The sequence below is a fragment of the Gambusia affinis genome, linkage group LG03 (genome assembly GCF_019740435.1).
Source record: "Gambusia affinis linkage group LG03, SWU_Gaff_1.0, whole genome shotgun sequence".
Classification (NCBI taxonomy): Eukaryota; Metazoa; Chordata; class Actinopteri; order Cyprinodontiformes; family Poeciliidae; genus Gambusia; species Gambusia affinis.
This window is the reverse complement of record NC_057870.1, coordinates 8,608,402-8,622,674: the sequence shown is the minus strand read 5'-3', so window position 1 is coordinate 8,622,674 and position 14,273 is coordinate 8,608,402. Positions and strand designations below refer to the sequence as shown.

The window sequence follows — 14,273 nt, the reverse complement described above, 5'->3', positions numbered from 1 at the left end:
TTTTTTCCCCCCTCGGTCAACCTTAAATTTAAATATCCCTCGACTCTGGGCATAGAGATCAATAACACGTTAATCATGCTGATGAGAGAGCATTAAGGAGAGCTTAATGGGATATGCAGACAGTGATATAGCACACAGACATCTGTTGAAGTCTGGATGCACAGAGCTTGTTAATATGCAGATAAGAGGGGCTAGCATGGCGACGTGTTGCCGCGGAAATGGAATGAGCACACAGAGTGCACGGAAATTTCTGAGTCTAGTCACCAAACCCTACAGTGCAGACATGACGGCTTACTAAAAGGATCCCAAGTAATATCGTCAGTCTTCCAACCGAATGCAGAAAGCAGGAGGCTTAGAGGGAACTGAAGAAAATGAGGGAGAAAAAAGAGGAAGTGAGGTGGCATCACGGTTATCTGATTTTAATTTGGGTTTCTTTTGGGTGACTAAGAAAATGAGATAAGGCGGCAATGATTAAAAGTGACAGGTTGAAGAGGGCGGGAAATTAACTTTTCATTTTTGGCTTCGTTGCTCCAGCTAAAATAAAGAGACAGGAAGAAAAGAAAACTCGATAATTAAGACAAACAGATGACCTAACCTTTTAGGCTACATATCATTAAATTTAATGACTCTCCCTAAAAATATTCTTCAAAACTTGAAGAAGTGCAGGATGAAACATTTTGACGTTTATGCTTTTTTTGTTATCTCTCATTGCATGTGCTCAACTGTTCAAGTCCATGTTTATCTTTTTTCAAAAGTCCCACCAGGAAGCGGATTACTAAATGAAGACAAAGTCAAAATCTTCAACAAAACATTGTCAGGGTTTACCAGCGATGTGTCGAATGTGAAGTGTAGCGCAAAAAGTATTTTGTCATGTCGCAGCTAAAGATTTGGGGTATTTCATTGGTCTGGATTTGTTTTGGGTTACAGACCAACTCACAGTTGTGGAGGGGATAAAAACAATACGTGATTTCAAGAGTTTTCTTTTTGTTGTTTTTATTCAGACTTGCAACTGCAAGTCATTTGAATTGCAGTGGCAATTTGGTTTGGTTGCATTTGGTTCGAATCAATGCCGGTTTTTGCCATCCATAGACAAAAGAGTTTCACCCATTCTTTACAAAGTAACCCACACTCAGGTAGACTGGACGGAAAGTGTCTGTACACATCAGTTTTAACATCCTCAATTGGATTTAAGGACTTTGACTGGACATCTCGACCTCACATGCAGCCTGCGAGCTTTTGGGTTGATGTCCTGCTAAGCTCAACCTCTGACCCAGCCTCAAGTCCTTCGCACCCTCTAACATGAAATTTCCTCCAGAATTGTTTTATGTTTAACTTAATCCGTCTTGACATCAGCCTGCTTTTCTTTTCCCTGCTGAAGAAAGTCGCTTCTATCACCAAGACGCTGCTACTGCCATGTTTCCCTCTGGGAATAATGTTCAGAGTGGTAGTTTTCTACAATTTGCCAGTAGAAAACAACAAATTGTTGTTGTCATCTGACCAGAGCAAGTTGTTCCACATGTATGCAGTTTCCCCTACATGGCTTGAAATAAATTGTAACTAAGGCATTTTTACGTGTGTCTTTCAATTATGGCTTTTCTATTTCGTAAAAGCTAAATTTGTGGAGTGCATGACTAATAGTTGTCCTGTTGACAGATTCTTGAGGTGGGAATCTTTGCAGCTCCTCCAGAGTCGGGTAAATCTTTGATATAGCCAAAGATTTAGATTTTTGGCTATATCTAAATCTATTAATGCTCTCCTTGCTGGGGTCTGTCAGTGTACGAGATGCCCGCGTCATAGTAGGTTTGTAGTTGAGATTATACTCTTTCATTAAAGCAAAACACCGAAGCCTTCGTAGAAAAACTGTATTATTTATAGAGCTTAAGTTACTCAAAAGTGGATTCTTTTTCGCAAAATTGTTGATTTACTAAGGCTATTGGTTGGTCTGGGTTTGTAAAGATATCGGAGAGGGATGAGGACAAATAGTTTTTTCTGACTTTTAAATGTAAACATTCATTCTACATTATCCTTTTCTCTTCTCTTTACAATTATGCAACACTTTATATTGGTCTTACAACAGGTTCATACTTTGGAAGGCACTGGTAAACACGGGTAAACAGCCTTTACGAGTTCTCATTGGGTTCCAAGTGAGGACTTCCTTCTCAAAAAAACACAGACAGACACGTTACCTCTTCAAACCAACCAAATCTATAACTGTCCTGTTTGAGAAAAAGCTTTCCATTCCCCCTGACAGATCATTATTCACCTGCTCGGAGTAAAGAAGCCCCTGTCTTGAATAATAACAAAATAAATCTGTCTGTAATCAGGTTAGTGCAAATCTCTGCTCCGTCTGTTCTGACAGCTGAAATCAGCATATCGAGCGTTACTGCGGAGAGGTTCTGTTTGATCTCCGACTGGATAAAGACAACAAAAGGCTGCAGATGACCGTGGAAACATCAATGAAACCGTGAGAGCAGGTCGGATGCATTTAATTCACTCCACTTCCAGTTTTGAGCCACATCTCTGCCGTATTGCGTCACTTTCTGAGACAATAGGAAAACAAACGGACAAAGTCACGAGAATGGAGTAAGTCGTGTTGTTGTTCCTGGCCTTCATATGCAGGATTTAACAATTTTTCACATCCTGGGCTGTGTCATCAAAAGGCACGAAGAACACCAAAACAGAGTTAGATAAAACAACACACCAAACTTTACATATCTTGTGATGCACTCATTAGTTCTTCTAAAACACAAACCGGCTGCCTGGGCGAGGAGACAATTCAGCATTAAACTCCAAAAATCTGTATTTTATGGGGGAGTTGTAAGTAGGAAGCTGTGAAGAAGACCCATTTGAGTTTTTACCCAAATAGTATAAGTGACACAGCTAATATGTAAAAGAAGGCTCTCTGGTCAGAGGACATGAAAGCTGAACTTTTTCTAAATGCAGCCGAGGCAGAATACTAATCAGTCCCTCCACGGCTTTGCAATTGTTTTTATGAGCTTTTTTGCGATCAAAATTGCTCATTTTACGGTGCTACTTCAGAAATATTTGCGATATTTGCATTTATTTTGCAAAATAGGACTGTTTGTCACTGGCCATATCAATCAAAGACCTTAACTTGGCAGCAGTGTAGTAGAAGTAAGAAACACTGAACCCACTTGAACCCAATGTTTCTGACCATTTTGAAGGAAATTGTTAATAAACTCACAACTACGTTGCTCTTGATCTGTTGATTTTTCTTGACTTCCCAGGCACGGCAGAGTTGTAAAAAACTGGACATGACCCTGAACATCACTCTGTGTTGGTAGCAAAATCAATGTCGCAGGAATGACGTTCTTACGAAAGAGATTTCATTAGCAAATGGGGTGGAGTTAAATACTTGGTAATCCTGAAGAAAAACCTCCATATTAGAGGATGTAAATGAAAGACTATGTGCACAAAGTAACAAAGTATTTTACCGTATTTATATAGTAAAGTTCGGGCAACCACAGTTACCAGTATTTTACCATAAGTTAGTGTTTTTGGGGGGGTTTTTTACACTGTGGATCTTAGCATAGAAATCTGAGGCAAGACTTTCAAGACTTTGTCTAACCGACCAATCTTTCCAAGCTTGAGATATTTTGTTAAATATAAATGAGAAACAACTTCCAGTCCAGAAATCGTCAAAGTTAGTGGAGGTAAATCGACAAGAAAACATGCAGCGGCAAATATGTGAAATATGTGGGACTTATTCAGTAATACACAAACAAAGAAACAAAACCTGTATCATTTGCCTTTCAGTTAATTATGCAATTCTGCCGTTTGCTTAAAGTCGCAGTAATATTGGGTGAGGGGTTGCAATGAGATGTGAGAAGAAAATATGAAAAAAGCGGAAATGTTTTCCCCTCATGAACATACATCAAGAAGTGGAACATTTACTTTTTGGAGATAAGAATAGTAATTTTATCACAGCTGTCAGAAACACGTGATTTTTGCAGCTATGGATGAGGCCGACACCTTCAAAGGAATAAATTTGTCTTAAAGAGCATGTGCCGTCAAAAGAGGAAACAAGCTGCACCGCAAAAGCCTTAAATTTGACTGAGCCACGCAATTAATCGCCACAATCTTCATGCGCCAACATAGTGCCAACGCTGGGCATATATATCCCTTCAGGAATTATGAGTCACACGTGACTTTATTTGCTCCACATTAACCATGATGACTACCACTCTTGAAGCAGCTCTTAATGTCATCAGGCAGCACTAGAGCAAGTAATCTCGCTCCCTTCACTGAAAAACCACTGTGATATTTTCAGAGAAATGCCATAATCCACGTTATATCTCTGTGCTCCTGACATGGCCTTATTTCTGATGCCAGTGGATTAGTGCAAGAATTAGAGAAGATGACTAATACTGTGAGTGAAAAAAGTCTTTCTCTTTTTTTCTTTTGCATGCAGTGGCACTTGAAGCAACAACAGACGCAGCTGTACCTGAGAGTGAAGTTAGCCAGCTGAGCAGAGCTGGCCATCAGTATGTAGAAAGTGGCGATGTCGGTCTTTTTCAGAGGTTTGGACGACGTGCGGATGACGATGGCGTTCCCGAGCTTGAGGCGAGACAGAGTGGCCATCCCCTTGGGAATCTGCAGGAGCTGCACGCTTCCGATCCTCTGCATGGGAGTCACGGTAACGTATTCGGCCGGCGGCGCCGAGCTGCTCCACCGGCTTCCGTTCATGGAAAAGCACTTCCCATTGACCCTGGGCTGAGCCTGGTAGTACAGCTCCACCGAGTTCCCAGCAGATGGATCCTGCCTTTCTCTGCTGGTGCCCTCCGACCCCGCAGCGAACCACCCCGGCTCAGGCAGAAGCTCAGCCATGCAAGTTCCCCTCTCGCCTCCTATGGCGCAAGAACCCCTCACCTCCTGCGTTTGCCAGAAAGCATAAACCGTCACACATGGTAGCTCATCCAAGGTGCCCTCGCTTCTGGCCCAATCCCTCCCTGCGACGTAGAAGAGCACCCGAACTTTGGGTTTGGAGGAGAAAACCCGAGGCGTCAGCACAAAGGCCTGGATTTTCCAGTTGAATGTGAAGACATCTGGGGCGTTGAAGAGCTGCACCGACTGCACCAGATCCAGAGGCACGAGTCTCTCTGTGGACACGGGACCGTAGCTGGCGTTGACAGCTGGCTGGCGGCTGGCTCTTAGAAGAACGAAGGGCTGCGTGTGACTCTGCATGCTGGAGTTCCTCATGAAGTCCTGCCCAGCCTCCTTCAGGAAGAGGTAGTCGGCGTCCCGTACCTCATAGTTGACCGGCAGGAAGACAGGGAAAGGCACTGGACTCTTAGTATCAGTGAGTTCCTTGCTGTTCGGATCTGGAAGATAAAGAACAGTAGCTTACAGTTTACTCAAATAAAATTAAACCAAAATACACTGTGCTGTTTGGGAACATGTCTAGCCAAAGAAACCCTTCCCCACTTCCATGTGCATTTGGTAATAAACTGCTGTGTCCTGCTTTAACACAGGGGCCATAGGAGGACAGCCTATCAGCTGAGTAGGGCATCAAAGAATTAAAAAGGATTCTGAGATTAACCTTAAACCTTAAGCTTTCCCCTTTTCTCTTACCAAGAATGGCGAACAATATTACTAGAAGAAGTTTATGCGTTCCATTCAAAAACATCAATATCATAATGAAATTTTGAACAGTCACCGAGCGACTTCGGTTTTGAGCCACTAAACTGAGCTGTTTGTGCGTGATTTATGGAAAAGTGCACCTGGATGATTATCTTCTACTCCGTCTCTTAACCAGAAAGGTGTGGCACAGAAAAAGGCATAGCAATAAAAAACACCGAAGTGCGTAGAATATTACAAATGGCAATTGAAATTTTTTCTTTTGAACACAGTTTTTTTATACGTTTTTTTTCCTTAAGAAGTTCACTTTTAAAGGTGAGATAAATTAGCTTGGTGCCTCTACGATCGTGGGATAATTTTAACTTTTGGAGATGTGGGTTTCACACTGCGAGTTGGTGAAGATCGAAAACTGTAATTGTAAATGATTTCATTCATTTTATGAATTCATTAAACGGACATCTTAATATTTCTTTTGTTATTTTAGTATATTTTAGTAAAAAAGTAATGAGCTATTCATTTCTAATTGGTGTCGCCCTCAATCTGAACAAGCTTATTGTTTCTTTTTGATTGTTTTCCCATCATAGCCTGAATATTTTTGGTAAAAGTACAGGATGGGAACAACACCATCCTTTTTATTTTTGATGTTTAAGCCGCTTTGAATGAAATGATCAGGATCTTGATTGCAGTTTTTTCTTTCAAACTTCTGAACGCATCAATTTTTTTTTTTAACAAAGCTTGGAAACAAGCTTCTCTTGCATAACACAGGAATTTAGTTTCAGTCATTTCCAAAGAGTATAATTAAGTCATTTTGAATCTTTTTCTTTTTTGCTGTGTGTCATGATACCATACCATTTCCTTTTCAGGATCACAATTTTTCTATATCTGACAAAAGGAGCACTATGTTGCTGAGTTATTATGTAATTATAATTATTATTGTGCAACTACATTATTGTTAAGTCCTTTTTTAAACAAAGGAAAGGTAGATATAAGATTTTACTTCAGAATGCGTTTTTTTAACCTTACTTTTATTGTGTTTCTGTGCTAACAACATTCAGAAGATAACACTAGTATTAGGAACACCAATGACTTTAAAGACAAAAAGAAGATATTTCTGGGCTTTTTCATGTCAGCATGAGAGCAGCAGAATAAATATTATCTGATCTTTACTGAAAGTTTTTTTTTTTTATGCCTTTTGCTTCAAAGGTCATTTTATTTTAATCTCTTTTTAATGCCTTTTTAAACAGAACTATAAAAAAACAGCAGGCCCAAAACTAAATTGTGTCTCTCTAGATGGTAATAATAAAAACAACATGTGATTAAGTCACCAAGCATCTCGCAGCACATAAAAACACATTCGACAAGGAATCAAACGCGTTCCTACGAACTGACATGCAGCCGCAAACGTCCACGGCATCGTCAAACAGATCAAATCTGCAACAAAATTTGTGCCCCGCGCATTTGTGAAATGTGAAGCGATGCCACATAACGTGTGTTTATCCCTGAATTATTGATTGTTGTGCCTCCAGTTCGGAAGGTTTAAAGCAGAATCACTCGTCATGTCCCCTCATGGCTGCTGGCATGTGATGAGTCTCTCTATCATCTATCTATCTCCTCCGCTTTTCATCTTTGTTCATCCACTCCAGCTAAAAAGCCTGTCAAGCTGGCCTGGACCGTTCACACTGCGCTGACTTCACTCTGCATGTCACAGCCATTTCAAGCTAGCAGCGCTCAGAAGAAGGCAGCAGCGTGGCTTTTCTTTTCTTTTCTTTTCTTCCTTTCCTTATTCCTCCCTCCTTCCTTCCTTGCCCACACAGACATGAGTGTCATTCATGTTCACTGAGTGGGCGCCGCGCGGCGCGAGGAGGAGACTGGAGCCTGAATCTGGGCTGCTGCGGCTTATCCTACCAGGGGCCACAGTGGCAGATGTGCCGTTTGAACCCAGAGCTGGCAGAAGCTCCATTTGGAGTAAATATAAACTAGCTTACTTTATCTCAAAAGCAGGAAAACCTCTGTAGCTCTGATTAGGTTACAAAATACTGAGCGTTTGATCATCTCTTCGGCTCGGTTTCGTTACCCTCGTGCAATCTTAGTCTTTATATATATATATATATCTATATATATATATATATATATTCCTCCCTCAGTCTTTGCATATAGCCCCTCCGATCGGGTTTACTTGAGTAGTAGCATTCCAACAGATCCAAGTTTTCACTTCTTGCCCATTTCCGCTTCGTTGTTCCAGTAGCCCATTTGTCATCAAGGTGCTCTGGTTCCCCAGCACCTGACGCAGACCTTGTTTGGCCGGGCGACGTCTGAGCCGGCATGTTTCCTTGCTTCTTTGTGTCTCTCATGTTATGAGGTAGGCTGTAGCTCGAAGGATCTTGCCGAAGGACCCAGACAGGATAGCGCCCTTTTTTCCGGTTTCGACCTGGATTTGAACCCGGGTCGACCGGGTGAAAACCGCTGACTTATCTATTGAGCTATCCTGCCAGCTGCAGGATATGGACTGGAACCCTCAAGATCAAAGTGGGAAACACCCCCGAAGGTAGTGGAGAATGACCGAGCTAAGATCCTGTGGGACTTCCAGATCCAGACAGACAAAATGGTGAGGGCGAACCAACCAGACATAGTCGTGGTGGATAAACAACAGAGGAAAGCCGTTGTGGTGGATGTGGCAATACCAAGTGACTGCAACATCAGGAAAAAGGAGCATGAGAAACTAGAGAAATAACAGGGCCTAAGGGAGGAACTGGAGAGGGCCTGGAAGGTGAAGACCACAGTGGTGCCTGTGGTCATCGGGACCCTCGGGGCAGTCACCCCCAAACTGGAACAGTGGCTACAACAGATCCCAGGAACAACATCAGACATCTCAGTCCAGAAATGTGCAGTCCTAGGCACAGCCAAGATACTGCGCAGAACCCTCAAGCTCCCAGGCCTCTGGTAGAGGACCCGAGCTAAGAGGAAGAAGAATCACCACCCGCGGTGGGTGAGATTTGAATTTATATATATATATATATATATATATATATATATATATATATATATATATATATATATATATATATATATATGTATGTACCAAAGGAGGGCTCTTTTGTATACCTTGGTCTGTTTGTTCCAGGTTTTTTTTTTTAGAGAACTATTTAAAAATGCCAGGCTCTGAGTCGGAGGTGAACTGTTCATTGCCAAAATTTCACATATCTGTCAAGCAATCTGAGAAGGCAAGATTTTTCTCCAAACGAGAAAGTTTTGCTCTCAGGAGGTAAACATGCAAGCAAATCTGCAGCACCAACCATTCCAGCTGTTCGAGCCTCTCAGATTTTCTCTTCCTGAGCTGCTTCTGCTCCTCAGCCAAGTCGGATAACATCAGCGCTGACGCTCCCAACTGTCTTTATGCGCTTTTTCCCCCCCTCCTAAGATAAACTTCTCCTTTATTACACCATGCCAGATGCATTTTAAAAGACCAGCAGAAAAAAAACGCACATTTTATTCACTCCATTGAAGATTTGTGTTGTGATCATTTTCTTTGTGTTTTTTTTGCTGTTGTTGTTGTAAGAACTGTGTTAAATTTGACAAGTTTTAAGTAAATCAACTTTATTACTACTTTTAAAAGAAGTTTTAATGTGTCTTTCAGAACAATGTCGTGTTGGAACTCCCAAGTTTGTCAAGTTTCTAACAACCAGAATCTGACCTGCTACCTTTGAATGAAACTGCTTTGGATGCTCAAGAACAACCGAGAAGCACCAGCAGCAGTGAAAATCTTTTTTTTCTTTTTTTTTTTTACATTGCTGAAGGATGCTGATCAAGTAATAAAACCAATTCTAAATGTGAAACTTTAATTCTACGTAGAGTATTGCTGTCGCCACACAGACGAGGCAAATGCCTCATCATGCATGACACAAAAAAAAAAGCTATTTGGCCGCAAACGCATTAAATATGTCTGGATAAAACCAACATGAGGCATTAAAATCTAAAACCACTGTGCCATTTGTCAAGTATGTCGTAGTCCACTGAAGTTTGTGTTTTAGTTCGCGTTTATGTTTGTTTTCTGACCGTTCTTAATTGCTGTCATTTAAGTTCATCAGCTCATTCCTCTGTATTCTTTATTTGTTTTTAGCCTCTTATTTATTCTTCTGTTCTGATTGTGCATGTAATTTATTCTCTTAACTATTAGGCTTGTTCTTCCTTGTGTTTTTTCGTCTCCTTCCCTCAGATGCCATGCTCAGCAGCTGCCCAGCTGTTCAACATTCCCATAATTAAGCTCACCTTAGTCCAAGGTTGTTCTCTCTCTCTCTCTCTCTCTCTTTCTCTCTCTCTCTCTCTCCTCAGTATATAAGCTCCCTAGTTTTAGTTCCTCCAGTTTTCTGCCCCTGCTCCAAGAATGAAAGTTTTTCAGTTATTTCTTCCATGCTGAGCCCTGTGCTTTGTTTGCACATTAGCTCTTCTGCTAGCTCCTGGCAACGTGGATAAGATTTTGAGGAAGGAGGATTGTGTTCAGTTGTTCGCCTCCACGTTGAGTCAACAGCTATGTGGTTGAACTTGGAAACTGTTCAGCGTTTGAACTGTACAACAATCCCAGACGCATCAGACGCTGGTTTTGGAATGGATAACGCAGCCTCACGTTTAACGTCTTTATCGGCCTCAGCAAAAAAAAAAACAAACAAAAAAAAAACATGTGGACTCAAATCTTAGCTTCCGGGAAACCAAGAAACTTCAATGAACTCCATGTGTAATTTTAACTGTTTTTTTCATTCACATACAAAAGTGCCGTAAGTACAACTCTTGCTTTGCAAGTCATTCAATTTGTTTCTCGTAAACATTCCTCCATGGAAAATCAATTGTTCATGTAAATTATACAAAGCCTAGAAATAATGTAACATGCCAGCGCGTAATGTTTTTAAATTATTCACTGAAACTCCACATGAAACAAAGCTGTGATGTGGATTATATCTCATCTCTGAGCATAAATAATTACTTTAATTTGTAAAAAGGAATATTTTTATGTAATTAAAATGCAAAAGTTAGTTTGATCAGTGTTTTTTTTTTATCTTTTTCTTTTTTTTTTGTACCTTGGATAAAACAATATCTCTTTTCCTGTAGATCTTTAGTTTCTGCATCTGCTCAGTGTGTTTGTCTTAAAGCATTTCTCCCAGAGTTTTAATCAATCTTTGTGTCTTTCCATTAAATGCTTAAAGCCTGAAAATCCTCGGTGAATCCTAATGTGCACTGATGGCTTTTACCATATGTGCAAAACAACTTTGCGATCCCAACAGCTTTGCAGAAGGCAATGGCTGTCTGCATTCAAATTAGTAAATAGTGAGATGAGAAGATCTGTTTTTTTTTGTTTTTGTTTGTTTGTTTTCCTTTTATACTGGTCACATACGAGGTGATTCTCTTGATATCAATATGTTGGAATTTAAAAAGCCCTGGCGAAGGCCCAGTTGGTTCTACTAGAACTAATTATGCACCTGTGACACTGGGCCTCTTTTATCAAGTTTTAGCAGTGAGTTTTTTAGTCCGTTGACTGGCAGAGCAGCTACCTTTAACAGAGCATGGCAGCTTTTTTATTAGCTTCTGACAGTTTGCCAAAGACAGTTTCCCTTAAGTACAAAAAATATCTACTGGCGTTAGCACAACATTTAAGCATTCACTTGGGGCACACACTTAACACTTGTTAATTTGGCAAAAATCCTGCAATAAATTAATTGAAAGTTACATTTTCAGGGGCAATCTGCAGCTGAAAGAGATTTGTTCAAGCGTCTGTATGGTAGAGGCACAAGTGCATTTAGATTTCAATTTAATCAGGGACATAACACAATATTATGTAGATTAAAGCATTGTTCTGTCCATAGGCCAAGGTCCCTGTTGGCAGCATTGTGATGATGTCAAATCATGCAAAAGGCCATTTACTCCTGTTGCAGTAAATCAGTTAGTCGCATAATAAATTAAAACAAGCTCAATAATTTCCATATCCATGATTCTCTCTTCTCTCTCTTTCTGACAAAAGTTGAATGACAAAAGTCTTCAGTCTGGTGCTTTGGTCTCTTTTTTTCTTTTTCTTCTTCTTTTGAAGGACAATTATGTTGACAGAAACACCATAATTCATTCTATTTGTTGTTTCTGATTTTTGGTTTATTTGTGTTTGATACTTAAATAGTCTTGCAGTTCCAGTGTAAAATGCTTGTTAGAAATTGAAGCACATTGTTCTTTGAGAGGCTTTTCTTGCATTTTTCTGCCATTACCATGAAGTTACTTGAACATGGTCTCAAAACAACAATACTATCATTTATCAGAATAACTTCTGGGGCAATTTATTGTCCTGCTAAATTTGTTATTGTGACAGGCCTTGTCCCAACACCGGATAATGGATCAATGCGCACTAGTCTACTCATATGTACAGTTAAGTCTGTGTTTTTTCACAACATATTCAGTTGTCTGTTTGCAACTTTAAAAAAAAAAAAGTTAGATCGAACACTTAATCAGGGACATCTCCTGCAACCAACCCTACTTTTCTGAGTAAGGATCCAGTTGTTTCTGTGTCTGAACTCTGAAGAAGTATCTGAGTTAGAGCAGATCAGAAGGAACGTGTAGAAGCTAAGTTTGCAAAAACCTAATATTCACCAATGCAGTAGGCCCAAAACTAATGAACATTTCCAAGTGGCCAATATGAGTCCTGGCAGGAGCTGAGGAGATGATGGAAAGAAGGGCTTCCAGCTCATCATCAAGTATTCAAAAAACAAACAAACAAAGAAAACCCCACACAATTAGAAACAGGCAACAAAAAAAACAACCTGTCCCCCATTTGTCATGGTGACATTTTAACCACTACCAACGGGTTGGGCTAAGTCTAACTGATAACCCTTGGGAATGCATCGCAGCACCTTTACATCTTTTCATATAACGTCTGACAAATGCATGACAATGTTCAAACATGTAGAGATCTTGTGGCATGTGAGGAGTCATGGAAGGATAAGAGAAGAGAGGGAGAGAGAAAAGGCAGATAGATTGAGGGAGGCTTAAGCTTGCGTAGTGATTGGTAGGGATTGTTATTTCCAATGAAACTCTTAAAGCTGCTTTGAAAAATCAGATTTATCCCAATTTCTCAGCTTTTGTCATCCTATTAAAAGTCAGTCTGCCTGCACTCCCTGGAAATGGCCATCCAAGAAGCACTTCCAGTTAACATATATTGCCTTTGCTTTTTTTTTCTCCTTTTTTTCTTGATTAAGTTGAGAGTATAAATGTATTTCTCTGTGCTCCACTGAGTGTGCTAAAAAAAAAATTTAAAAATGAGTTCCTGGCTGACATCAAAGCAGACAATGTACCGAGCATATAAGGTTCAAATTTTTATACAATCCCATCAAGTCTTTATACTCCTCGCTGATTTCATCCTAAATATTTAATTCCCTCCTCACTACTGTGACAATTCGTTACCGCGAGTAAGACACGTAATTATGCTCAGTTTAGGATTGCTGCAACGCGGTATTACTGAAGAGCGAGATGAAAGTTTGTGGTGTAAAAGGGGGACGTTTATTTATTATTCAGACCTTTAGAGAAAGCTCCTTTAGTCATGATTTAGCTGAGAGAGAACCAGCCCTCTAACAAGAAACATGCAACTGAGATAAACGGCTTGTTTTTTTCTTTCTTCCTTTCTTTCTTACCATTAAGTACTGTCCCAAGATGCTCCAAAAGACTTTTGGACACACTGCTCGCTTAATATTTAAAATGGCTAAAATACAGCATATGGTCACTCTCCGCTCGCTTACCTTGTGTGAGTACCGCTGATATAGTTGCAAACACCAACAATAGGATCATCCAGCTTTGCCGGTTAAAGCTGATTTTGGCACGCAGCGCGGCTCGCGGTTGCTGGCAAGTACTTTCCATCGTCCGTGTCGGTTGGACTTTTCCCTTCAGCAGAACGCGGAGCGGACCGGCTCACTCATCCCTTCGGTTCGCTGGCTCGAAACCATCACACCTGTGGGAGTGGGAAGTTGGGTCCGCGCGCGTCGGCGAAAACGCGGAGCGCGAGTCAAGTTCCGCTCATGGGCTGTGCGTAAAAGCCGTGCGTAACGAGCCCGGAGAGACTTTGGCCGGTGGGGTGGGGGTCGGGGGACGCTGGATGCGAGCGATGCGAGCGCGCGGCGGAGGGAAAGATCCGTGTTAATCAGTGTTTGACTCCCGGTGTCCCGCCGCTCACGGGACTCTGCGGAGCTCAACGCACATCGCGGGCTGTCTTGTGCGCAGCCCTTTCAGTGCACTAAAGTCATCATGTGCCACTGCTCATCCTCTCAGGAGGCAACGTGCAGATTAACCCTGCACGGGATTTTAATCTGATGATGGGAGACTTGATCAAACGTTGCTTTCTCGATTTTTTATGTCTGACTAATTGTGAACAGTGGCGCCTGAGGTGTGGGGGTGTAGTGGGGCTTGATGGGTGGGGGTGGGAGGGGAGCTAATATAAATTTGCCCGCTTCTTATGAATATTAATTTGAGAGAGAATTAATATTAATTGATTAATAACCATTAATTAGTCGTCAAGCTGTGACGAGTTACAACACATTTGTTTCGCCTTATGTCATGTTTTGTCTTCTCTCACAGGGAACTGTTTTTGGATCGCGCTCACCTCCGAACAATCCCAGCTCATCTACAAACACATAGTGCCATCAGACACAGGAAAG

At 41.1% G+C, this 14,273-nt stretch overlaps 2 protein-coding genes across 2 annotated transcripts in view; one reads left to right on the top strand and one right to left on the bottom strand.

The window, feature by feature from the left end:
* Window positions 1–9,348, top strand: part of glt1d1 (glycosyltransferase 1 domain containing 1) — a 64,004-nt gene extending 54,656 nt beyond the window's left edge. Inside the window, exon 13 of the transcript XR_006370163.1 lies at window positions 9,233–9,348. The gene's annotated coding sequence lies outside the window, so the exon portion shown is untranslated. The remainder of the gene's footprint in view (window positions 1–9,232) is intronic.
* LOC122828110 (transmembrane protein 132D) overlaps window positions 1–13,650 on the bottom strand; it is a 40,355-nt gene extending 26,705 nt beyond the window's left edge. Inside the window, exons 1-2 of the mRNA XM_044111389.1 lie at window positions 13,362–13,650; window positions 4,466–5,342 (exon numbers count right to left, since the gene is read on the bottom strand). Coding sequence (XP_043967324.1) covers window positions 4,466–5,342; window positions 13,362–13,479 — 995 coding nt within the window. The 5' untranslated portion in view covers window positions 13,480–13,650. The remainder of the gene's footprint in view (window positions 1–4,465; window positions 5,343–13,361) is intronic.
* Between the last annotated feature and the right edge of the window lie 623 nt (window positions 13,651–14,273).